At 47.6% G+C, this 24,646-nt stretch overlaps 1 protein-coding gene across 6 annotated transcripts in view; it reads right to left on the bottom strand.

The window, feature by feature from the left end:
• Window positions 1-9,974: 9,974 nt before the first annotated feature.
• The window catches only part of LOC118377200 (ankyrin repeat domain-containing protein 12-like), a 69,666-nt gene continuing 54,994 nt past the window's right edge, over window positions 9,975-24,646 (bottom strand). For 2 of the 6 annotated variants that reach the window (XM_052462965.1, XM_052462966.1), the window contains 9 exons: window positions 23,974-24,116; window positions 22,956-23,103; window positions 17,534-22,050; window positions 16,735-16,986; window positions 15,864-15,962; window positions 15,045-15,221; window positions 13,328-13,426; window positions 11,349-13,020; window positions 9,975-11,061 (listed from right to left, as the gene is read on the bottom strand). In XM_052462965.1, the coding sequence (XP_052318925.1) occupies window positions 12,835-13,020; window positions 13,328-13,426; window positions 15,045-15,221; window positions 15,864-15,962; window positions 16,735-16,986; window positions 17,534-22,050; window positions 22,956-23,103; window positions 23,974-24,116 (5,621 nt within the window). In that variant the 3' untranslated portion in view covers window positions 9,975-11,061; window positions 11,349-12,834. Of the gene's footprint in view, window positions 11,062-11,102; window positions 11,185-11,225; window positions 11,267-11,348; window positions 13,021-13,327; window positions 13,427-15,044; window positions 15,222-15,863; window positions 15,963-16,734; window positions 16,987-17,533; window positions 22,051-22,955; window positions 23,104-23,973; window positions 24,117-24,646 lie in introns of all 6 variants that reach the window. The other 4 variants (XM_052462933.1, XM_052462960.1, XM_052462962.1 and 1 more) reach the window with 4 other exon arrangements.

Raw genomic sequence — 24,646 nt, 5'->3', positions numbered from 1 at the left:
ACTCACCTTGTCTTCTCCGGACAAGCTTTTTCCAGATGCCCCAAAACAGTTGGAAAGGGGATTTATCAGAGAAAATTATTTACCCCAGTCCTCAGCAGTCCAATCCCTGTACCTTTTGCAGAATATCAGTCTGTCCCTGATGTTTTTCCTGGAGAGAAGTGGCTTCTTTGCTGCCCTTCTTGACACCAGGCCATCATCCAAAAGTCTTCACCTCACTGCATGCAGATGCACTCACACCTGCCTGCTGCCATTCCTGAGCAAGCTTTGGACTGGTGGTGCCCGGATCCCGCAGCTGAATCAACTTTAAGAGACGATCCTGACGCTTGCTGGACTTTCTTGGGTGCCCTGAAGCCTTCTTCACAACAATTGAACCGCTCTCCTTGAAGTTCTTGATGAACCCATAAATGGTTGATTTATGTGCAATCTTACTGGCAGCAATATCCTGTGAAGCCCTTTGTGTGCAAAGCAATGATGGCACGTGTTTCCTTGCAGGTAACCATGGTTGACAGAAGAAGAACAATGATTCCAAGCACCACCCTCCTTTTAAAGCTTCCAGTCTGTTATTCAAACTCAATCAGCATGACAGAGTGATCTCCAGCCTTGTCCTCGTCAACACTCACCTGTGTTAACGAGAGAATCACTGACATGACATCAGCTGGTCCTTTTGTGGCAGGGATGAAATGCAGTGGAAATGTTTTTGGGGGATTCAGTTCATTTGCATGGCAAAGAGGGACTTTGCAAATTCATTGCAATTCATCTGATCACTCTTCATAACATTCTGGAATATATGCAAATTGCCATCATACAAACTGAGGCAGCAGACTTTGTGAAAATGTATGTGTGTTCTTTTCAAAACTTTTGGCCATCACTGAAGTCTACAGTGTTGCAAGCTCTTTGAGCCTCTTTGAAGAAGATCTCCCTGCGTTGTTGGACCCCATCCTTGAAACATACAGCGACGAGCTGTAGATCCCCTCAGGATGTTATACAGGACACAGGTAGCCTTCACACGCCTGAATTCCCCCAGGAGGCAGTCCCAGATGGCCCTGGTCACCCAATCCTTCAGTGCCACAGCAACTGTAGGCAATCGTTTTGAAGGAATCTCCAGGTACAGTTGAAGTCGTAAGTTTACATACACCTTAGCCAAATACATTTAAACACAGTTTTTCACAATTCCTGACATTTAATTCTAGTAACAATTCTCTGTCTTAGGTCAGTTAGGATCACCACTTTATTTTAAGAATGTGAAATGTCAGAATAATAGGAGAGAGAATTATTTACTTCAGCTTTTATTTCTTTCATCACATTCCCAGTGGGTCAGAATTTTACATACACTCAATTAGTATTTGGTAGCATTGCCTTATAATTGTTTAACTTAGGTCAAACGTTTCGGGTAGCCTTCCACAAGCTTCCTACAATAATTTGCGAGAATTTTGGCCCATTCCTCCTGACAGAGCTGGTGTAACTGAGTCAGGTTTGTAGGCCTCCTTACTCACACATGCTTTTTCAGTTCTGCCCACATATTTTCTATAGGATTGAGGTCAGGGCTTTGTGATCGCCACTCCAATACCTTGACTTTGTTGTCCTTAAACCATTTTGCCACAACTTTGGAAGTAAGTCAAACTGTTCTGCCTTATTATTATTGGACCATGCTGGTCATTTATGAACATTTGAACATCTTGGCCATGTTCTGTTATAATCTCCACCCGGCACAGCCAGAAGAAGACTGGCCACCCCACATAGCCTGGTTCCTCTCTAGGTTTCTTCCTAGGTTTTGGCCTTTCTAGGGAGTTTTTCCTAGCCACTGTGCTTCTACACCTGCATTGCTTGCTGTTTGGGGTTTTAGGCTGGGTTTCTGTACAGCACTTTGAGATATCAGCTGATGTACTGAGGGCTATATAAAATACATTTGATTTGATTTGTATGCTTGGGGTCATTGTCCATTTGGAAGACTGATTTGTGATCAAGCTTTAACTTCCTGACTGATGTCTGGAGATGTCGCTTCAATATAGCCACATAATTTCCCTCCCTGATGAGGTCATCTATTTTGTGAAGTGCACCAGTGCACCAGTCCCTCCTGCAGCAAGGCACCCCCACAACATGATGCTGCCACCCACGTGCTTCACGGTTGGGATGGTGTTCTTCGGCTTGCAAGCCTCACCATTTTCCGCCAAAGATAATGGTCAAACAGTTATATTTGTGTTTCATCAGACCAGAGGACATTTCTCAAAAAAGTACGATCTTTGTCCCAATGTGCAGTTGCAAACTGTAGTCTGTTTTTTTTTATGGCAGTTTTGGGGCAGTGGCTTCTTCCTTGCCGAGTGGCCTTTCATGTTATGTTGATATAGTTTTACTGTGGATATAGATACTTTTGTACCGGTTTCCTCCAGCATCTTCACAAGGTCCTTTGAATCTCAATTCAACGGCTCAGACACAAGAGGTATGTGGCAGGGTCTACAGTCAATCACGGATTACAAAAAGAAAACCAGCACCGTCATGGACCAGGATGTCTTGCTCCCAGGCAGACTAAATAACTTTTTTGCCCGCTTCGAGGACAATACAGTGCCACTGACACTGCCCGCAACTAAAACATGCGGACTCTCCTTCACTGCAGCTGAGGTGAGGAAAACATTTAAACGTGTCAACTCTCGCAGGGCTGCAGGCCCAGACGGCATCCCCAGCCGCGCCCTCAGAGCATGCGCAGACCAGCTGGCCTGTGTGTTTACGGACATATTCAATCAATCCCTATCCCAGTCTGTTGTTCCCACATGCTTCAAGAGGGCCACCATTGTTCCTGTTCCCAAGAAAGCTAAGGTAACTGAGCTAAACGACTACCGCCCCGTAGCACTCACTTCCGTCATCATGAAGTGCTTTGAGAGACTAGTCAAGGACCATATCACCTCCACCCTACCTGACACCCTAGACCCACTCCAATTTGCTTACCGCCCAAATAGGTCCACAGACGATGCAATCTCAACCACACTGCCCTAACCCATCTGGACAAGAGGAATACCTATGTGAGAATGCTGTTCATCGACTACAGCTCGGCATTTAACACCATAGTGCCCTCCAAGCTCGTCATCAAGCTCGAGACCCCGGGTCTCGACCCCGCCCTGTGCAACTGGGTACTGGACTTCCTGACGGGCCGCCCCCAGGTGGTGAGGGTAGGCAACAACATCTCCACCCCGCTTGATCCTCAACACTGGGGCCCCACAAGGGTGCGTTCTGAGCCCTCTCCTGTACTCCCTGTTCACCCACGACTCCATGGCCATGCACGCCTCCAACTCAATCATCAAGTTTGCGGACGACACAACAGTGGTAGGCTTGATTACCAACAACGACGAGACGGCCTACAGGGAGGAGGTGAGGGACCTCGGAGTGTGGTGTCAGGAAAATAACCTCACACTCAACGTCAACAAAACTAAGGAGATGATTGTGGACTTCAGGAAACAGCAGAGGGAACACCCCCCTATCCACATCGATGGAACAGTAGTGGAGAGTGTCGTAAGTTAAGTTCCTCGGCATACACATCACAGACAAACTGAATTGGTCCACCCACACAGACAGCATCGTGAAGAAGGCGCAGTAGCGCCTCTTCAACCTCAGGAGGCTGAAGAAATTTGGCTTGTCACCAAAAGCACTCACAAACTTCTACAGATGCACAATCGAGAGCATCCTGTCGGGCTGTATCACCGCCTGGTACGGCAACTGCTCCGCCCACAACCGTAAGACTCTCCAGGGGGTAGTGAGGTCTGCACAACGCATCACCGGGGGCAAACTACCTGCCCTCCAGGACACCTACACCACCCGATGTCACAGGAAGGCCATAAAGACCATCAAGGACAACAACCACCCGAGCCACTGCCTGTTCACCCCACTATCATCCAGAAGGCGAGGTCAGTACAGGTGCATCAAAGCTGGGACCGAGAGACTGAAAAACAGCTTCTATCTCAAGGTCATCAGACTGTTAAACAGCCACCACTAACATTGAGTGGCTGCTGGCAACACACTGACTCAACTCCAGCCACTTTAATAATGGGAATTGATGGGAAATTATGTAAAATATATCACTAGCCACTTTAAACAATGCTACCTAATATAATGTTTACATACCCTACATTATTAATCTCATATGTATACGTATATACTGTACTCTATATCATCTACTGCATCCTAATGTAATACATGTATCACTAGCCACTTTAACTATGCCACTTTGTTTACATACTCATCTCATATGTATATACTGCACTCAATACCATCTACTGTATCTTGCCTATGCCGCTCTGTACCATCACTCATTCATATATCTTTATGTACATATTCTTTATCCCCTTACACTTGTGTCCATAAGGTAGTAGTTTGGAATTGTTAGCTAGATTACTTGTTGGTTATTACTGCATTGTCGGAACTAGAAGCACAAGCATTTCGCTACGCTCGCACTAACATCTGCTAACCATGTGTATGTGACAAATAAAAATGGATTTGATTTGTTCTGGGATTGATTTGCCCTTTTTTCACCAAAGTGCGTTCATCTCGAGGAGACTGTGAAATGTGTCTCCTTCCTGAGTGGTATGACGGCTGCGTGGTCCCCAATGTGTTTATACTTGCATATTATTGCTTGTACAGATGAACGTGGTACCTTCAGGCATTTGGAAATTGCTCCCAAGGATGAACCAGACTTGTGGAGGTCTACAATTTTTTTTCCTGAGGTCTTGGCTGATTTCTTTTGATTTTCCCATCTACAGGTACACCTCCAATTGACACACATGATGTCAATTAGCCTATCAGAAGTTTCTAAAGCAATTATATAATTTTCTGGAATTTTCCAAGCTGTTTGAAGGCACAGTCAACTTCGTGTATGTAAACTTCTGACCCACTGGAATTGTGATACAGTGAATTATAAGTGAAATAATCTGTCTGTAAACAATTGTTGGAAAAATGACTTGTGTCATGCACAAAGTAGATGTCCTAACCGACTTGACAAAACTATAGTTTGTTAACAAGAGATGTGTGGAGTGGTTGAAACACTTAGTTTGGAGTCATTAAACTTGTTTATTTAAACTTTCAACTTCATTTATGTGTAATATGTATCTAATATATATATATAATATATCTTATATCATATATCTAATATGTAAGATAATGTAATTATTAGACTTTTACATCACCAGGTCATTGTGGATTGCGTCCTCAAGACCAGGACTGAGAACCACAGCTCTCTGTGTCTGAGGACAGAAAACCTCACAAGAAACTGACTTCATTTTAGACCGCACTGTTTTATCTTCATCATCACTTCCAGGGACAGGAACTACACAAAAGTACCTGCCCTGTCCAGAATAGCCTCCTCTCTCACTGACAGTTGGTGCTGCTATCCTTTCACTCTCCTCCATGGCTGTTAGCTAGCTACCTACAAATGTATTTTGAAATCGCTTTTTTACAGGGATAAATACATCAAGATAGCTAGCTAATATGAAGTAAGGTATCTGGTTAAAAAAAGATTGTGTTCACTTAGCTAGCTATCTATACAGTATTTCAAGTTGGCTAGATAGCTAGCTCATTTAGCAGCTCATTTGAGTTAGCCTGCACTACTGTAGCTAGTAAGCTAATCATACATCGTTTTTTAAAAGCATTTTAAAAGTGTATTTACTTACTTGAATAGGTTGTTCTCCCAGCCATGTGGACGATTGGAAACAGGGCAGCAAAGTTAGTTTGTCACCAGGTTTAGAGCACATTTACTATTTATTCCTGTGAATACATTCATGAAATGGAGAACGGATAAACCTTTTTACCCATTTGATAACCAGACCTTCATACAAACTTGCTGAATTCTTGATGCGCCATCGAACGTGCTGCTATATTCATGCCAGAACGCCGAAAAGGCACGTGGCAATTTACCACCTGCTAGTTTACGCGAGCTGTTAGGCAGCTTCAAAACGCAGGTTTTCCACCATAATTTGCAAATAAATTCATTAAAAAAGTCCTTCAATGTGATTTTCTGGATTTTTTTTCCTTCTAATTTTGTCTGTCATAGTTGAAGTGTACCTGTGATGGAAATTACAGGCCTCTCTCATCTTTTTAAGTGGGAGAACTTGCACAATTGGTGGCTGACTAAATACTTTCTTGCCCCACTGTAAGTGTACGTTGTGTAGTAAGCTGTTAGTAGCCCACGTGCCTCACCCTAATAATTTGGTCCCTTTCCTCAGAACTCAGTCTAGTGTGCTACAGTGAGGGAAAAAAATGTCTGACCTCTGATTGCCAACAAGTCATGTTTTGCAGAGGGGGTCAAATACTTATTTCGCTCATTAAAATGCAAATCAATTTATAACATTTTTGACATGCGTTTTTCTGGATTTGGTTGTTGTTATTCTGTCTCTCACTGTTCAAATAAACCATTCAAATTATAGACTGATCATTTCTTTGTCAGTGGGCAAACGTACAAAATCAGCAGGGGATCAAATACTTTTTTCCCTCACTGTAACTTTGTGGTGCACATTATTCTATAGCCTGTTTTAGAATATTCAATGATTTCATTTCTCTAAGAGCTTTCATTGTCTGTTTATATGCCTCCTTTACTTGTCCTACAGTTCTGACTTGGTGTACAGGGAACACACTAAGAACGGACCGTGTTCTGAATTCTGTAACTTTACATTTCAAAAGTGCTGAACAAATAGTTATACTGACAACGTCCGTCCGAGCTCGCTCATTAATGTCTTAATCTAAATTACAGATTGCCTCTTATCCACTTGTCGTCCTCTTATCCACTTGTCGTCCTCTTATCCACTTGTCGTCCTCTTATCCACTTGTCGTCCTCTTATCCACTTGTCCCCTCTTATCCACTTGTCCCCTCTTATCCACTTGTCCCCTCTTATCCACTTGTCCCTTCTTATACCCTCTTATCCACTTGTCCCCGCTTATCCACTTGCCCCCTCTTGTCCCCTCTTATCCACTTGTCCCCTCTTATCCCCTCTTATCGTCCCCTTACGCCATAGTTTGTACATCTCAATTGTCAGTAGAAACCACAGCCATATCAGCTATGTGTTTATTTAAAAGGCAGTAAATGAGGCTGAACGAACTGTTTGGCTGCCAGACAAGGCTCCGCTGATAGCCAGGTGTAGCGGTGCTAAGGATTCACTCCATGGCGCTGAAAAGAAAAGCTCTGTTGTTGGGACAGCTTTATGTAGGCCTTAACAGTTTGGCATGCATCTAAAACACTGGTCTTTAGAATGTCGAAATAAAAACACATCTTCAACCTTCATACCACACACACAAACTTAAATCATACACTCAACCATTAAGCGAAAGCCTCAAATATCACATTCATGTGTATGACTCCACTGTCGTATATTCATATGCAGTATATTCATATACAGTATATGAATTACAGTATATTCATATACAGTATATTCATATGCAGTATATTCATATGCAGTATATGAATTGGAGCAAAGTTTGTTCCCGCTTCAGTCAAGTCTTCGGGTTACGTTCACGTGGGTCAAACATAAACCCCCTAATGATTGGTTGACAATAGATCCCGCCCACTGCAGGATGAAGAGGGTGAAGAGCAACTACAGAAACCTGCAGTCAAAACCTCATGACCTTTTGAGCACATAAAAAAATAAATAAAGATCATTCAGTCGACATCGAGGCGCAAGTCAGACAAAACATTTTTTTACCCCATAATGATTTTTATTATTATTTTTTTTTTTAAAGGCGGTGACCAACGATTTGTTAAAACTGACCCGAATCAACGACTTCAATAGATATTCTATCTGTCCCATTATGGTGTAGGTGAGAGCGCGGCAGTATTATGGTGAAGGTGAGAGCGCGGCAGTATTATGGTGAAGGTGAGAGCGCGGCAGTATTATGGTGTAGGTGAGAGCGCGGCAGTATTATGGTGAACGTGACAGCGCGGCAGTATTATGGTGAAGGTGAGAGCGCGGCAGTATTATGGTGTAGGTGAGAGCACGGCAGTATTATGGTGTAGGTGACAGCACGGCAGTATTATGGTGTAGGTGAGAGCACAGCAGTATTATGGTGTAGGTGAGAGCGCGGCAGTATTATGGTGTAGGTGAGAGCGCGGCAGTATTATGGTGTAGGTGACAGCACGGCAGTATTATGGTGTAGGTGACAGCACGGCAGTATTATGGTGTAGGTGAGAGCGCGGCAGTATTATGGTCGATGACAGCGCGGCAGTATTATGGTGTAGGTGAGAGCGCGGCAGTATTATGGTGTAGGTGAGAGCACAGCAGTATTATGGTGTAGGTGAGAGCACAGCAGTATTATGGTGTAGGTGAGAGCACAGCAGTATTATGGTGTAGGTGGGAGCGCGGCAGTATTATGGTGTAGGTGGGAGCGCGGCAGTATTATGGTGTAGGTGGGAGCGCGGCAGTATTATGGTGAAGGTGGGGGCGCGGCAGTATTATGGTGTAGGTGGGAGCGCGGCAGTATTATGGTGTAGGTGGGAGCGCGGCAGTATTATGGTGTAGGTGGGAGCGCGGCAGTATTATGGTGTAGGTGAGAGCGCGGCAGTATTATGATGTAGGTGAGAGCGCGGCAGTATTATGGTGTAGGTGAGAGCACGGCAGTATTATGGTGTAGGTGACAGCGCGGCAGTATTATGGCGTAGGTGACAGCCCAGCAGTATTATGGTGTAGGTGAGAGCACAGCAGTATTATGGTGTAGGTGAGAGCACAGCAGTATTATGGTGTAGGTGACAGCACGGCAGTATTATGGTGTAGGTGAGAGCACAGCAGTATTATGGTGTAGGTGACAGCACGGCAGTATTATGGTGTAGGTGACAGCGCGGCAGTATTATGGTGTAGGTGACAGCGCGGCAGTATTATGGTGTAGGTGACAGCGCGGCAGTATTATGGTGTAGGTGACAGCGCGGCAGTATTATGGTGTAGGTGACAGCGCGGCAGTATTATGGTGTAGGTGACAGCGCGGCAGTATTATGGTGTAGGTGACAGCGCGGCAGTATTATGCTGTAGGTGACAGCGCGGCAGTATTATGGTGTAGGTGACAGCGCGGCAGTATTATGGCGTCGGTGACAGTGCAGCAGTATTATGGTGTCTGACAGTGCGGCAGCACCATTGATCTCCATTTTGCAGTCCATCTCCTTCTACGAGTCGGGAAACAAACTGTCAGGGTGCTGCCCCCTGGAGGGTGTTGTCTGAACAGGTATAAAGACCAGGATGGTGATTTACTGCCCCCTGGAGGCTGTTGTCTGAACAGGTATAAAGACCAGGATGGTGATTTACTGCCCCCAGGAGGGTGTTGTCTGAACAGGTATAAAGACCAGGATGGCGATTTACTGCCACCTGCAGTTAAGGAATGTTTTTACTCACAAGTATAATTCATTGTCTGATCCTGATGACCTGGATGGAATTATGTGATTCTTCCTTAACCCACAGGAAGTCCCACCCAGTTGACTACTTCAAAATGGCGCTGCCCCATACTAGAACAGTCTTTTGGGCACTGAATCCCTCAAGTAGCAGAGACGCTGATGTGTATATTACCTTGTGTGGGGAAGCACATCTTATTTTGCTATTGCAGAGGGAGCTGTTAGTTAGCCAAATCAACACAACTCCGTAAGTGACAGATCCAGTCGGAAGCTTAAACATCTGGTTGAACAATTTAACAGCATTGATTTAGGGACATCATTACTGGGCTGTGTATGTCGCCACCTACTGGAAGGTTACGGTTATGCCACCGACAGATTCTACCGAAGAAAAACAATCACTTTTATACAAAATCCTCATTTCTCCCCCACCATGTACCCGTGAAACCCTAGCCTCACGAGTGACCACATCTCTGCGGCCAACGCCACACGCCCATATGCGTTTATTGGCGTGATTGATAGTTAATAAATAATCAAATTCAGCAGTAGTCGTCAGGCATATAGAAACACAATAATAACGGTTTGCTAATAGACACAAAAAAAAGTTGATGAAACCAAAACTACCAAGACAAGATTTGAATTCACAACCAATAAAATTTATTCAATTATATATATATATATATATATATATATATTACAAATATGTACATGTCATGTAACAAGTAAATATTAAAATAGACATATTTTTTTAGAACTTCTGTTCAAAATTACGTTTGAAAAAATAGGTTTTGTTGCATTAAATTCTCACATTAAAACTGGAAAAGGATGGGCATTTTCTTCTCCTAATAGAAGCCACAACAAACATTTTATTTTGTAATGACACAACCACCGGACCACACACACACACACACACACACGCACGGGATAGAGAGGCTGTACACCGAGTGTTCCGGTATCCCAAATGGCACCCTATTCCCTATATAGTGCACTACTTTTCACTAGAGCCAGTATAGATTCCCGATGAAAAGTAGTGTACTATATAGGGAATAGGGTGCCATTTCAGATAGACTCTTTTGTTGCAAACGAAGGGGAGCGAATGACGACAAATGACTTTTTTTTTAAGGTTTAACTGAACTTTTAACGGTACAGCTTCTTCTGGGGAGTAACTGCTACCAGCCTGCAACGACAACAGCAGCATCCAAAAATCACAACTCCATTAGAATGAACACCTCGTTGTGGTGCCTGGAGCCAACTCCATTAGAATTAACACCTCGTTGTGGTGCCTGGATCCAACTCCATTAGAATTAACACCTCGTTGTGGTGCCTGGATCCAACTCCATTAGAATTAACACCTCGTTGTGGTGCCTGGATCCAACTCCATTAGAATGAACACCTCGTTGTGGTGCCTGGATCCAACTCCATTAGAATGAACACCTCGTTGTGGTGCCTGGATCCAACTCCATTAGAATGAACACCTCGTTGTGGTGCCTGGATCCAACTCCATTAGAATTAACACCTCGTTGTGGTGCCTGGATCCAACTCCATTAGAATTAACACCTCGTTGTGGTGCCTGGATCCAACTCCATTAGAATGAACACCTCGTTGTGGTGCCTGGATCCAACTCCATTAGAATGAACACCTCGTTGTGGTGCCTGGATCCAACTCCATTAGAATGAACACCTCGTTGTGGTGCCTGGATCCAACTCCATTAGAATGAACACCTCCTTGTGGTGCCTGGATCCAACTCCATTAGAATGAACACCTCGTTGTGGTGCCTGGATCCAACTCCATTAGAATTAACACCTCGTTGTGGTGCCTGGATCCAACTCCATGTGAATTAACACCTTGTTGTGGTGCTTGGATCCAACTCCATGTGAATTAACACCTCGTTGTGGTGCCTGGATCCAACTCCATTAGAATTAACACCTAGTTGTGGTGCCTGGATCCAACTCCATTAGAATTAACACCTGGTTGTGGTGCCTGGATCCAACTGCATTAGAATGAACACCTCGTTGTGGTGCCTGGATCCAACTCCATTAGAATGAACACCTCGTTGTGGTGCCTGGATCCAACTCCATTAGAATGAACACCTCGTTGTGGTGCCTGGATCCAACTCCATTAGAATGAACACCTCGTTGTGGTGCCTGGATCCAACTCCATTAGAATGAACACCTCGTTGTGGTGCCTGGATCCAACTCCATTAGAATGAACACCTCGTTGTGGTGCCTGGATCCAACTCCATTAGAATGAACACCTCGTTGTGGTGCCTGGATCCAACTCCAGTCCAGAGGGGAAATGGAGACGGAGGAAACAACAGAACCAAACGGAACCAAATCCGAGCCAACACATGCTTCAAGACTTAAGCCAATAACATCGACTTTAACAATAATAACAACAAGGAACTTGACACCGACTCAATATAAAAAACAACTTTGGTCCAGACAAAACAAAATAACCTTTTACGATTAAAATATCTATTACTTATTTTTTCCCTGTACAAGTTCAAAACCATAATTACATGGGTTATTTACAAATGCACAATCTTTACGTAGAAAATAAGTTAAAAAATAATAATTAAGAGCACAAGTCTGTACATTATGTATTGAACAAAACGCACTTGAAAACAAAAGTAGAATTGAATTCTTTTTTTTTCGTAACCCTGCCTGGTGAGGAAGGTGCAGAGGGCACAGGCATGGTAGTCTCCACAGGGCGGTGCTCTCTAACCACGCACCCCCAAGAGCGGTGCGCTCTCTAACCACGCACCCCCAAGAGCGGTGCGCTCTCTAACCACGCACCCCCAAGAGCGGTGCGCTCTCTAACCACGCACCCCCAAGAGCGGTGCGCTCTCTAACCACGCACCCCCAAGAGCGGTGCGCTCTCTAACCACGCACCCCCAAGAGCGGTGCGCTCTCTAACCACGCACCCCCAAGAGCGGTGCGCTCTCTAACCACGCACCCCCAAGAGCGGTGCGCTCTCTAACCACGCACCCCCAAGAGCGGTGCGCTCTCTAACCACGCACCCCCAAGAGCAGTGCGCTCTCTAACCACGCACCCCCAAGAGCGGTGCGCTCTCTAACCACGCACCCCCAAGAGCGGTGCGCTCTCTAACCACGCACCCCCAAGAGCGGTGCTCTCTAACCACGCACCCCCAAGAGCGGTGCTCTCTAACCACGCACCCCCAAGAGCTGTGCTCTCTAACCACGCACCCCCAAGAGCGGTGCTCTCTAACCACGCACCCCCAAGAGCGTTGCTCTCTAACCACGCACCACCAAGAGCGGTGCTCTCTAACCACGCACCCCCAAGAGCGGTGATCTACCACACCCCCAAGTTCCGTCAACTTCAGTGCTTGACCTTTCTTCTCTCTACTTCATTCCTTGTAATGTGACCCCCTCCATCACTTCATTCCTGTTCGAGGTAGATGGCCACTAGATGATCCGTCCTCATCAGTCCTCTGCCTGACCCTTACCGTGGGTCGTGTAGCCTAAAGGTCACGGGTCATATGGGCGTGAGGTCAAAGTCGTCGTTGACCTCTACCAGGGGGATGTAGAACTCGGGTATCTCGAAGATGGAGGTGGACTTGTACACAACTGGATCCAGCTCCTGGAGTTTCAGCTGCCAATGGAGACGCTGGACAGCATTAAGAGCTGCTGCCTCGTGCTGCTGCCTCATCAGAAGACACGTCTGGGGGGTGTATTAATAAGATGGAGGAGGAAAGGAGAAGAGTTACGGAGAGAAGGAGAAAGGTATGAGACATTAACTTCACCCTAAAACCCGATTCAGACCATTTTGGCATTATTGAGATGCTCGTTTTGCCAAATTAATACAAATAGAGAGAGTCCAAGCTCTCTCCAAAAACAGATATGTAGCCACTTACTGCATCAGACCGAATGGATGAACAAAAACATACCACCGTAGATTGAGTATTTTACGTTCCAACATTAGTTTTACTGCTGCAAGAAGGGCCACGTTTTACAGAGACCAAGCTTACCTTGAGTTTATCAAACTTGTCGTCCACGTCTTGCAACCAGGACATAAACTGGCGGCCGTTGAAACGATCCCTCACAGACGTCTTGCCATCTTGGTCTCCCTAGAAACACAACATCGATAATACAACGTTACCGAGAACTGGCAGGGTTACGGTTCTGTTAAACCATTATGGGTCAGAACTGGCAGGGTTACGGTTCTGTGAAACCATTATGGGTCAGAACGGGCAGGGTTACGGTTCTGTTAAACCATTATGGGTCAGAACTGGCAGCGTTAGTTACGGTTCTGATAAACCATTATGGGTCAGAACGGGCAGGGTTACGGTTCTGATAAACCATTATGGGTCAGAACGGGCAGGGTTACGGTTCTGTTAAACCATTATGGGTCAGAACGGGCAGGGTTACGGTTCTGTTAAACCATTATGGGTCAGAACGGGCAGGGTTACGGTTCTGATAAACCATTATGGGTCAGAACGGGCAGGGTTACGGTTCTGTTAAACCATTATGGGTCAGAACGGGCAGGGTTACGGTTCTGTTAAACCATTATGGGTCAGAACGGGCAGGGTTACGGTTCTGTTAAACCATTATGGGTCAGAACGGGCAGGGTTACGGTTCTGTGAAACCATTATGGGTCAGAACGGGCAGGGTTACGGTTCTGTGAAACCATTATGGGTCAGAACGGGCAGGGTTACGGTTCTGTGAAACCATTATGGGTCAGAACGGGCAGGGTTACGGTTCTGTTAAACCATTATGGGTCAGAACTGGCAGCGTTCGTTACGGTTCTGTTAAACCATTATGGGTCAGAACTGGCAGCGTTCGTTACTGTTCTGTTAAACCATTATGGGTCAGAACTGGCAGCGTTAGTTACCGTTCTGTTAAACCATTATGGGTCAGAACTGGCAGCGTTATGGTTCTGTTAAACCATTATGGGTCAGAACTGGCAGGGTTACGGTTCTGTTAAACCATTATGGGTCAGAACTGGCAGTGTTACGGTTCTGTTAAACCATTATGGGTCAGAACTGGCAGCGTTAGTTACGGTTCTGTTAAACCATTATGGGTCAGAACTGGCAGCGTTACGGTTCTGTTAAACCATTATGGGTCAGAACTGGCAGCGTTACAGTTCTGTTAAACAATTATGGGTCAGAACTGGCAGCGTTAGTTACTGTTCTGTTAAACCATTATGGGTCAGAACTGGCAGTGTTAGTTACGGTTCTGTTAAACCATTATGGGTCAGAACTGGCAGCGTTACGGTTCTGTTAAACCATTATGGGTCAGAACTGGCAGCGTTACGGTTCTGTGAAACCATTATGGGTCAGAACGGGCAGGGTTACGGTTCTGTTAAACCATTATGGGTCAGAACTGGCAGCGTTAGTTACTGTTTTAACTGGAAATCACTGAGTGTTTGTGTCATGCCAAAAAAATATAAAAATACAACTGCTGGGATTTTTAAATACATTCGATTAGTTGATTGATGCCAACTTTAAATAAATGTGATCTATTGATTGGTCGATACCAATTTACTGATTATACATTTTAAATAAATGTGATCTATTGATTGGTCGATACCAATTTACTGATTATACATTTTAAATAAATGTGATCTATTGATTGGTCGATACCAATTTACTGATTATACATTTTAAATAAATGTGACTTGTTGATACAAAATGACTGTTTCTACAGTACATTATAAATACATATGACTGATTGATACAAACTTACTGATTCTACAGTACGTGACATCATGCCACTTGCCTGGGCATCCTGCGGCATGTTGTACACCTCGGCGTCCAATAGCACGGTGCACGCACTAAACGGGAGCGTCTGATTGGCTAGTGTTCTGGCAGCCCGGTAGTGAACTCTTAACACTTCCTGTTCGTTGGAAACAATTAACTTTTCCTGGAAGAGAGAAGAAGAAGAGTTGAGTTAGACGAGAATAAGGTGTGGAGGAAAAGGGTGGAGTTAGACGAGAATAAGGAGTGGAGGAAAAGGGTGGAGTTAGACGAGAATAAGGAGTGGAGGAAAAGGGTGGAGTTAGACTAGAATAAGGAGTGGAGGAAAAGGGTGGAGCTAGACGAGAATAAGGAGTGGAGGAAAAGGGTGGAGCTAGACGAGAATAAGGAGTGGAGGAAAAGGGTGGAGCTAGACGAGAATAAGGAGTGGAGGAAAAGGGTGGAGTTAGACGAGAATAAGGAGTGGAGGAAAAGGGTGGAGCTAGACGAGAATAAGGAGTGGAGGAAAAGGGTGGAGTTAGACGAGAATAAGGAGTGGAGGAAAAGGGTGGAGCTAGACGAGAATAAGGAGTGGAGGAAAAGGGTGGAGCTAGACGAGAATAAGGAGTGGAGGAAAAGGGTGGAGTTAGACGAGACTAAGGAGTGGAGGAAAAGGGACAGTTGAGACAGAAGAAAACGAAAGCGTCTCCTCCTGGTATTTGTAATGTCAAACAGTATTTCCACGTAAATAACAGTTCCTAAATAAGTACGATCAAGCTATAAAAAAGGAAAATTAAATAGGACGGAGTTTAAATTCACATCCACATACCCGTTCAATGCTGTGTTGCAAGCGTAGCTTCATACGAACAACTTCCTGTTGTCTAAACATCTCCTTCAGTTGGTCCGGTAGAGACGGAGGGGCAGTTATCTGTTAACGAGACAAATTAATATAAACATTACAAACAGTTCAACATCATGAAACACACACACACATACATGAAAGAGAGGACAGAGCAGATCCAAGAGAGGAGATCCAAGAGAGCAGATCCAAGAGAGGACAGAGCAGATCCAAGAGAGGACAGAGCAGATCCAAGAGAGGAGATCCAAGAGAGGAGATCCAAGAGAGGAGATCCAAGAGAGGAGATCCGAGAGAGGAGATCCGAGAGAGGAGATCCGAGAGAGGAGATCCGAGAGAGGAGATCCGAGAGAGGAGATCCGAGAGAGGAGATCCAAGAGAGGACAGCGCAGATTCAAGAGAGGACAGAGCAGATCCAAGAGAGGAGATCCAAGAGAGGACAGAGGAGGTCCAAGAGAGGACAGAGGAGGTCCAAGAGAGGACAGAGGAGATCCAAGAGAGGACAGAGGAGATCCAAGAGAGGACAGAGGAGATCCAAGAGAGGACAGAGGAGATCCAAGAGAGGACAGAGGAGATCCAAGAGAGGACAGAGGAGGTCCAAGAGAGGACAGAGGAGGTCCAAGAGAGGACAGAGGAGGTCCAAGAGAGGACAGAGGAGATCCAAGAGAGGACAGAGGAGATCCAAGAGAGGACAGATCAGATTCAAGAGAGGACAGATCAGATTCAAGAGAGGACAGAGGAGATAAAATAATAAAACACAGGAGTGGAGATGCTCTCTTAAGTGTCAATAGAGATTTTCAGTCAAGGAGTACCAAACCCTTTAATGATCAAACTCCAGACTCACAGTCGGAATACAGAGTTTACCGAAGGGGTTCCCGTCTAGCAGGTACGATCCTGTAAACGTCACGTATTCGTCGTAATACTGCGGCGGCTGGGGGGTGACGCTCAGCAGCACTTTGCGGTTATCCTCGATCTTCTTGCGGATGTGCAGGAACTCGTAGTAAGGGTTGGCCCTCTCCGTCTGGTACGGCTGAATCTCCTCCAGCTTCAGAGAGTCAACGATGGCCGCCAGAGACGGCTGAGGCTTCTCCATCCCCTGAGCAAAGACGAGAAGAGACATACAGTAAGATAAGGTAGGGGAGGCATACGGTACGGTAGGGGAGGCATACGGTACGGTAGGGGAGGCATACGGTACGGTAGGGGAGGCATACGGTACGGTAGGGGAGGCATACGGTACGGTAGGGGAGGCATACGGTACGGTAGGGGAGGCATACGGTACGGTAGGGGAGGCATACGGTAAGGTAGGGGAGGCATACGGTAAGGTAGGGGAGGCATACGGTAAGGTAGGGGAGGCATACGGTAAGGTAGGGGAGGCATACGGTAAGGTAGGGGAGGCATACGGTAAGGTAGGAGACACACGGTAAGGTACGGGAGGCATACAGTAAGGTACAGGAGGTAAGAAACTTTACTGTTCCCAAGATAAGATATTTTGTCCCAAATGTCAACCCTTTACTAAATCTACCACTCCATTCTCGCCCTTCATCCTCCCCATCTCCCTCCTAAACCCCATTCTCTCTCAGCCATACACCCATCCCTCTATTCCTCCAACCTCTCCCCCTCCATTATCCTCCAGAGGAACCCACCTGTTGTGTGCTGCCTCCGGCGTGGTTTGAGGTAGACATCCTTGGCATTTTCCTCTTCCTGGGGTGGGTCTGCTGGACGTCCTGGTCCTCTTCCGTGGTTAGGGAGCGGACCTTGGCCTTAGCCCCGGAGGAGTCAGAGTCTCTGTCCCCAGACTGGGGGGAAGAGCTAGCAGAGAACCCGCTGCAGCTGTAACTACCACTACTACCACTCTGGTCTGTCTGCGAGCCTTGCTGGATGTTACTACACTGTCCAGAAGCATCGGACAGTGTCTGTCCTTCTGATGTCTCCTCAGAGGTAGAAGCCACTTCCATTGGCTCTGGGCACGGCTCTAATTTCACCTCAGGGACGGTGACCATATTACTGCCCTGTGACGAAGACCGACAACTAGTCCTTCCTATAGACATGACCTCAGGACCTCTGCTCTTCTCCAATGTGTTGTCGGGTGTATCAGAAGTTTCTTCCGATTCGTGTTCAAGGCACGGCCATCGCGACACAGTAGATCGTGTATGCTGGCTAGCATGATCGTTTTTCCCCGGTTGAGGATCGCTGGAGTCGACAACGTCACTGGCGAATCTGGATTGCTTACAATCCTGAAAGCTTGCGTCAGTGTCCATGTCCTCTTGAGATTCATTGGTTCTACTCTGCATAGATTCCTCTGTACTAACTCTGCTGGTGGAGGCTACTGGGTTGTCCATCGCTCCTGGTCGAGACGCTCCTAACACACTGTCAAGGCTCTCTACAGCTACTCTGTTTTCAGAGCTGCTGGCTGCACACTCAACTGGAGTTGTATCTTTAGGATCAAGAACCAAATCTCCACCAATCTCTGTCTTTGTCTGCTGCGAGTTCACCGTACTGGTGTTTGGAAGGGTTTCCCGTGACTGGCTAGCAGAGAGAGATGAGTTTGTTTCGGTGCTGGAGAACGGCAGTTGACAGGATAGAGAAGATAATGTCACCAGTGTCGTCAAGTACTTCGTGCTACATTCGGGCGCCGCAGTGAAGGTCTCAACGGGGATACACTGGACGTCCCGTATTAGGAGAGGATCAGAGGTGGAAGAAAACCCTCTCTGTTCTGGCGTAGCTAGCTGTTGGACACTAGCCTGTTGATGTGTTGAGGAGTCCTTTACAAGAGGATCTCTGGTGTTGGACGCTTGAGGTGGAAGACGGACACCTGAAGCGGTGTTGAGATCTGCATCGGTTCTTGGAGCGGTGTTACCTTCACTCTCAGTGTTGAGATCTGCATATGTTCTAGCATTAGGGAGATTTGGAAGCATCTGAGTAGGACCCCTTTGACTCTGGCTCTCCTCCAGATCTGCACAGGTTTCTGAAGGAAGCTGAAAACCTGAAGGCTCTTCATTTGGTTGAGCAGCAGGCACCACGCTGGCCTTTGACAGAGTTTCAAAATGTTTACCTGCCGTCGCAGAGTTTGCTTCCTCGTCCAGAATAGCTATAAGGTAAGGGGAAGTGTGTCGGCTCTGCAGCGGAGTCCTGTTACCTTGCGCTGAGTCTGGAAGACCGTTGTGGTCTTTGTCGTGAACGGCAGGTGATCTAGACTGTGAGAGGAGGGAAGACAGTTGGAAAAGCGGCTGAGAATCCTGGGAGGCATCCAGGGTCATATCCGAGTCGTACTCTACGGGTCTCGGCGTCAACATGGTTGCCTGACAGGAGTCCTCAGAACTGGCCATGGAGAACATGGACACGGATCTGGACATGAGACCCGACCGCTCGCTCTCCGGCCTGGGGGACCTGCTCAAGCTGTTCTCAATACCAGCCATCAACTTCCCACTGAGGGAGGAGAGTGTTTTCCCGTCTAGGGACATGGTCCTGGAGCTGGTGCTCTCCTTTATAGGTTTGTCTCGGTCCCGGCCATGAGCGTCGCCAGAGCCTTCGGAGCTCTTGGAGCGAAGCAGTTCTTTGCTCGAACACTGTTCTCCAGATGACAAGGACATCGTCTTGGCTTTGCTTTTGAGCTTCCCTGGGTCTGTTGTCGTAGAGGAGGGTCGTTGTTTCATCCTCTCTCTCTCCTTCTGTTTGATCTTTTCTAGATGCTTCCGGTGCCACTGTTCAATCTCCTGGTCCTTCAGACTCAGCATTCGTTCGAAGCTGGTCTGCCTCAGGTCCTCGTTGACCAGACGTTTCTCTTTGGGTCGCTTCTCTTCCCGGGTAGCAGGCGAGGCTTTAGCTTTGGACCTGTTGTCTCGGTCAGTCTCAGTCTCGTAGGATTTGGTCTTACAGGCCTTGCTGCCCTCCTTGGAACGGTCCTTGTCGCTCTTGTGGCGATCTTTGTCTCGATCTCTGTGCCGGTCAAAGTCTCTGGATTCTCTGTCTCTTCGGTCTCGGTCTTTCTCTGGCGTTTTCAGGACCTCCTCCTTTAGCAGTTTTGCTGGTGTGGTCTTGCCACTTTCAGACACATAGCCTTTCTTCTCCTCCAAGGAGAGCTTCAGGTTAGAGGAAGATGAAGAGCCGTCTTTAGATTTTTCCCTTTTCTTCTTATCGCAGTCTTTGTCTTTCTCCTTAGCACGATCCAATTTACTTTGATCAGTGCATTTCTCTGAGGGTGGTTTTCCTTTGTTATCCCAGCCTATCCTATCTTTGTCTCTGTACTCCCTCTCCTGCCTCTCCCTCTCACTCTTCTTATCGGGCTTCTCTTTGCTCTTCTTGTCCTTGCTCTCTTCATGTTTTTTTGTCGTGGACATGGCTCTTAGCTTTTCGCTCTCTTTGTGGTTCTTGTCACCAGGGGACAAATGAGATGAGCCAGACGCCATCCTCTCCTTCTCCCTCCAGCGATCCATGGAATTTTGCGAATTCTCTGATTTCTCCAGGTGCTCCATCTTAACCTTCTTCTCCTTATCGGGATTCTTTTTATCAGTCTCCCGTTCTTTTACAGAAGGCCTCCTGTCAGATTTGTCCCGCTGGTCTTGCTCAGAGGCATCCAGTCGGGCTAGATCAGCCGAAGACATGGTCTCCGGTACCGGTTTATCCTCCGGTTCATCTTTCACGCTTGTAGTGTTATGCTGCGTCTCCTCCGGAAGAGAGGTAGTCAGTCCAGAGGTGGAGCTGAGGCACTCTGTCCTCTCCTCACGCTCACTGGGCTTCACATCTTTTCCTCCTTTCTCTTTACAGACAGCAGAGGTTTCCTTCCCTTCCTTCTTCACCACCTTGTCTTTATCCTTCTCTTGCACCTCTCTCAGCCTCGTCTCATTGCCGATGCTAGAGGGGTATATTTCTTTCGTCCCTCTCTCTTCCGTCACAGGAGAGCCGTCCTCCCTCTCGGTCTCAGTTTTCCCTGGAGGCGGAGGTTCGTCGTCATTGAAGAAGTTCTCTTTCCAGAACTCCCTGTCGAACTCCTGGTTCTTTTGGCCGTCCTTCCTGCCGCCCTCCTTCTGCCGGTGGCGGTTCCTCTCGCTGTCCGCCTCATACTCCCTGCAGTGGTTGTTCTTCTCCTTGTGTTTTAGTTTATGTTTTTTGACCACTTTGCCATCTTTGTCAGTCTTCCGTAAGGCACCACCGTCAGAGCTGTGGACCACGCTGCGTTCTTTATTATGCGAACTGGAGCCGCCGCCCCCGACGCTACAGTCCACGGCGACGTCCTTCTGGTGGTGCTTGCTCTTCTCCTTGTGCTTGCAGCCTTTGCTACTGGAGCTCTCCGTGCAGAACTCAGACTCTGGGTTGTAGTGGTTGTACTTGACACCATCTGGCGGACAGGGGCCTTCTGCAATCGAAACGCACGTCATCTTGGCGTTCTCCTGTTTGAGCGGGTTGGAGGACGGCTGTTTGTCGGCCAGACCGTAGTTGAGCTTTGGGGACTTGACGGTGGCGGACAGGTGGAAAAGGTGGACGGACGAGTCGTCCTTGGGACTGAAGGAGATTTTGAACGAGTCCTCGTCCCCACAGAGTCCTCGGCTGTTCTTGTCAATGTGTGTCTCCGACACAGACACGGTGGCTACGGAAAACACCAGAGCTTTGCTGTTCTCCTTCTCGTCCTCCTGGTTCTCCTTGTTCTTGCTCTGGTTCTTGTTCTTTTTCTTGACTTTGCTGCTTTTTTCTTTCTGTTCTGAAGTCGTGAGGCTGCAGAGGTTCTCTTTCTTAGTCCTGCTGGCGTCTGACGCCTTGTGTCCCTCAGAGCCGTTGGAGCAGGTCGGAGAGCTCCTTCTCTCTGTTGGCATCTCCATCTCATCACTGGAACTATCCGAGCTGCAGTAGCGAACACGGGACGACGTCTTCGTCTTCTTAGACTTCGAGGACTGGACTGAGCCGCTCCCGCCCCCTTTATTGCTCTGCTTCACCAAATGATTCCTTTCCTTCTCCCTCAGCTCTCTCCGGAGGATGTGTCGATCGTTCAGGGCTTTACTCAAGTCCTCTTCGTCTTTGAACTCATACTCATCCAACCCGGACATGGAGGATGAGGCCTTCACGGTGCTCTGCTTTCCTTCAGAGTCCTTTTCCACGTCCGAGTCATCCAGGTGGTCGTCATCAACGTCCACGCTGGAGGGATTCACCGACGGAGGGCCTTCTGACTCTGTAGAGAGAACATAAGGAAAATGGAGGAATTCAAATCTTGTTTGATTGCCAGTGTTTGTATAGTGTTGAGGAACACAATAATTACAACCTTGTTTTTAAAATAAGTTGAATTAAAAAAGGTAAAATTACCATATGCAACCAAATATAATGAGAGATCTATAACACACACACACACACACCTTTATTTTTGAAATCACAAAATAGAATAAACTTTTTTTTAAATACGATAAAAACACCACCTAATGGCAAAGATACACCTCTACAGGACACCCCTACCCGGGGGGGGTGGGACGGCGGGACGGCTATCCTCAACAGGACACCCTACCGGGGTGGTGGGGGGGCTATTCTCAACAGGACACCCTACCGGGGGTGGGGGTGGGGGGGCTATCCTCAACAGGACACCCTACCGGGGTGGTGGGGGGGGGTGGTGGGGGCTATCCTCTACAGGACACCCTACCGGGGTGGTGGGGGCTATCCTCTACAGGACACCCTACCGGGGGTGGGGGGGGGCGGCGGCTATCCTCTACAGGACACCCTACCGGGGATGGGCGGCGGCTATCCTCTACAGGACACCCTACCGGGGATGGGCGGCGGCTATCCTCTACAGGACACCCTACCGGGGATGGGCGGCGGCTATCCTCTACAGGACACCCTACCGGGGATGGGCGGCGGCTATCCTCTACAGGACACCCTACCGGGGGGGGGCGGCTATCCTCTATCCTCTACAGGACACCCTACCGGGGGTGGGGGGGGGCGGCTATCCTCTGCAGGACAACCTACCGGGGAGGGGGGCTATCCTCTGCAGGACACCCTACAGGGGGTGGGGGGGCGGCGGCGGCTATTCTCTACAGGACACCCTACCGGGGGTGGGGGGGGCGGCTATCCTCTACAGGACAACCCTACCTGAGGGGCTGTCCTCTGGGTCTGAGAGGGGCACCTCTCCCTTTAGGAGGAGCTCCAGCTCGTGGGAATCAGCGATGTCCACGGGCCGCTCCCCTCGCTTGTTGGCCTGGAACGCATTACCTCCGTGTGTCAGCAGCAGCTTCACAATCTAGACGGAAGAGAATCGGACAGGTGGTTAATGAAACCCGTTATGGTCCTTTATGAACAGATAATTGTGAAAATGGGTTTAGGACAAGAAATATACGGCTGCATTGCTTGCCGTTTGGGGGTTTATGTACAGCACTTTGGAGATATCAGGTGTTTGTAAGAAGGACTTTGTAAATAAACGTGATTTTCATTTGAAGTGTAGAAAAATGACGTGTTTTCTTTAGACCAAGTTGTATCATCATCATTATTACTCGACGGTCAGTTAACCTGTTGATCCTACCCCCTACATTTCCAGATGTCTAGATGGGACGCCTGCGTGTCGGGTGGAGGTAAGAGGTTAACGTAATCCTGGTTATAGAGCGAGCGAGCGGAGAGGGGGGAGGAAGTAAACCTTACGTCTGTGTGTCCACTGCTGTAATCCTGGTTATAGAGCGAGCGGAGGGGGGAGGAGGAAGTAAACCTTACGTCTGTGTGTCCACTGCTGTAATCCTGGTTATAGAGCGAACGAGCGGGGGGAGGAGGAAGTAAACCTTACGTCTGTGTGTCCACTGCTGTAATCCTGGTTATAGAGCGAGCGAGCGGGGGGGAGGAAGTAAACCTTACGTCTGTGTGTCCACTGCTGTAATCCTGGTTATAGAGCGAGCGAGCGGGGGAGGAGGAAGTAAACCTTACGTCTGTGTGTCCACTGCTGTAATCCTGGTTATAGAGCGAGCGAGCGGGGGGAGGAGGAAGTAAACCTTACGTCTGTGTGTCCACTGCTGTAATCCTGGTTATAGAGCGAGCGGAGGGGGGTAAACCTTACGTCTGTGTGTCCACTGCTGTAATCCTGGTTATAGAGCGAGCGGAGGGGGGAGGAGGAAGTAAACCTTACGTCTGTGTGTCCACTGCTGGAAGCATCGTGAAGCGGAGTGTCGTCATCCAGGCCCTGGGTGTTGACTTCTGCTCCGGCTGCAATCAGAACCTTGGCCACGTCGTAGTAACCAAGGTTACACGCCTCGTGAAGAGGGGTCCAGCCTGACAAGAGGATGCATTTAAAAAAAAAAAATGATAACATAATTATCATACTATTTTTTTTATTTCACTAGGTAAATCAGTAAAGAACTCATTCTTATTTACAATGACGGCCAATCAGGGAACAGTGGGTTAACTGCCTTGCTCATGGGGCAAGAACGACAGATTTTTACCTTGTCTGCTCGGGGATTCGATCCAGGAACCTTTCGGTTACTAGTCCAACGCTCTAACCACTAGGCTACCCTGCCGCCTCTACACTCTAACCACTAGGCTACCCTGCCGCCTCTACACTCTAACCACTAGGCTACCCTGCCGCCTCTACACTCTAACCACTAGGCTACCCTGCCGCCTCTACACTCTAACCACTAGGCTACCCTGCCGCCTCTACACTCTAACCACTAGGCTACCCTGCCGCCTCTACACTCTAACCACTAGGCTACCCTGCCGCCTCTACACTCTAACCACTAGGCTACCCTGCCGCCTCTACACTCTAACCACTAGGCTACCCTGCCGCCCCTACACTCTAACCACTA

The sequence above is a fragment of the Oncorhynchus keta genome, chromosome 15, assembly GCF_023373465.1.
Source record: "Oncorhynchus keta strain PuntledgeMale-10-30-2019 chromosome 15, Oket_V2, whole genome shotgun sequence".
Classification (NCBI taxonomy): domain Eukaryota; kingdom Metazoa; phylum Chordata; class Actinopteri; order Salmoniformes; family Salmonidae; genus Oncorhynchus; species Oncorhynchus keta.
This window is presented reverse-complemented; position numbering and strand designations above follow the sequence as displayed.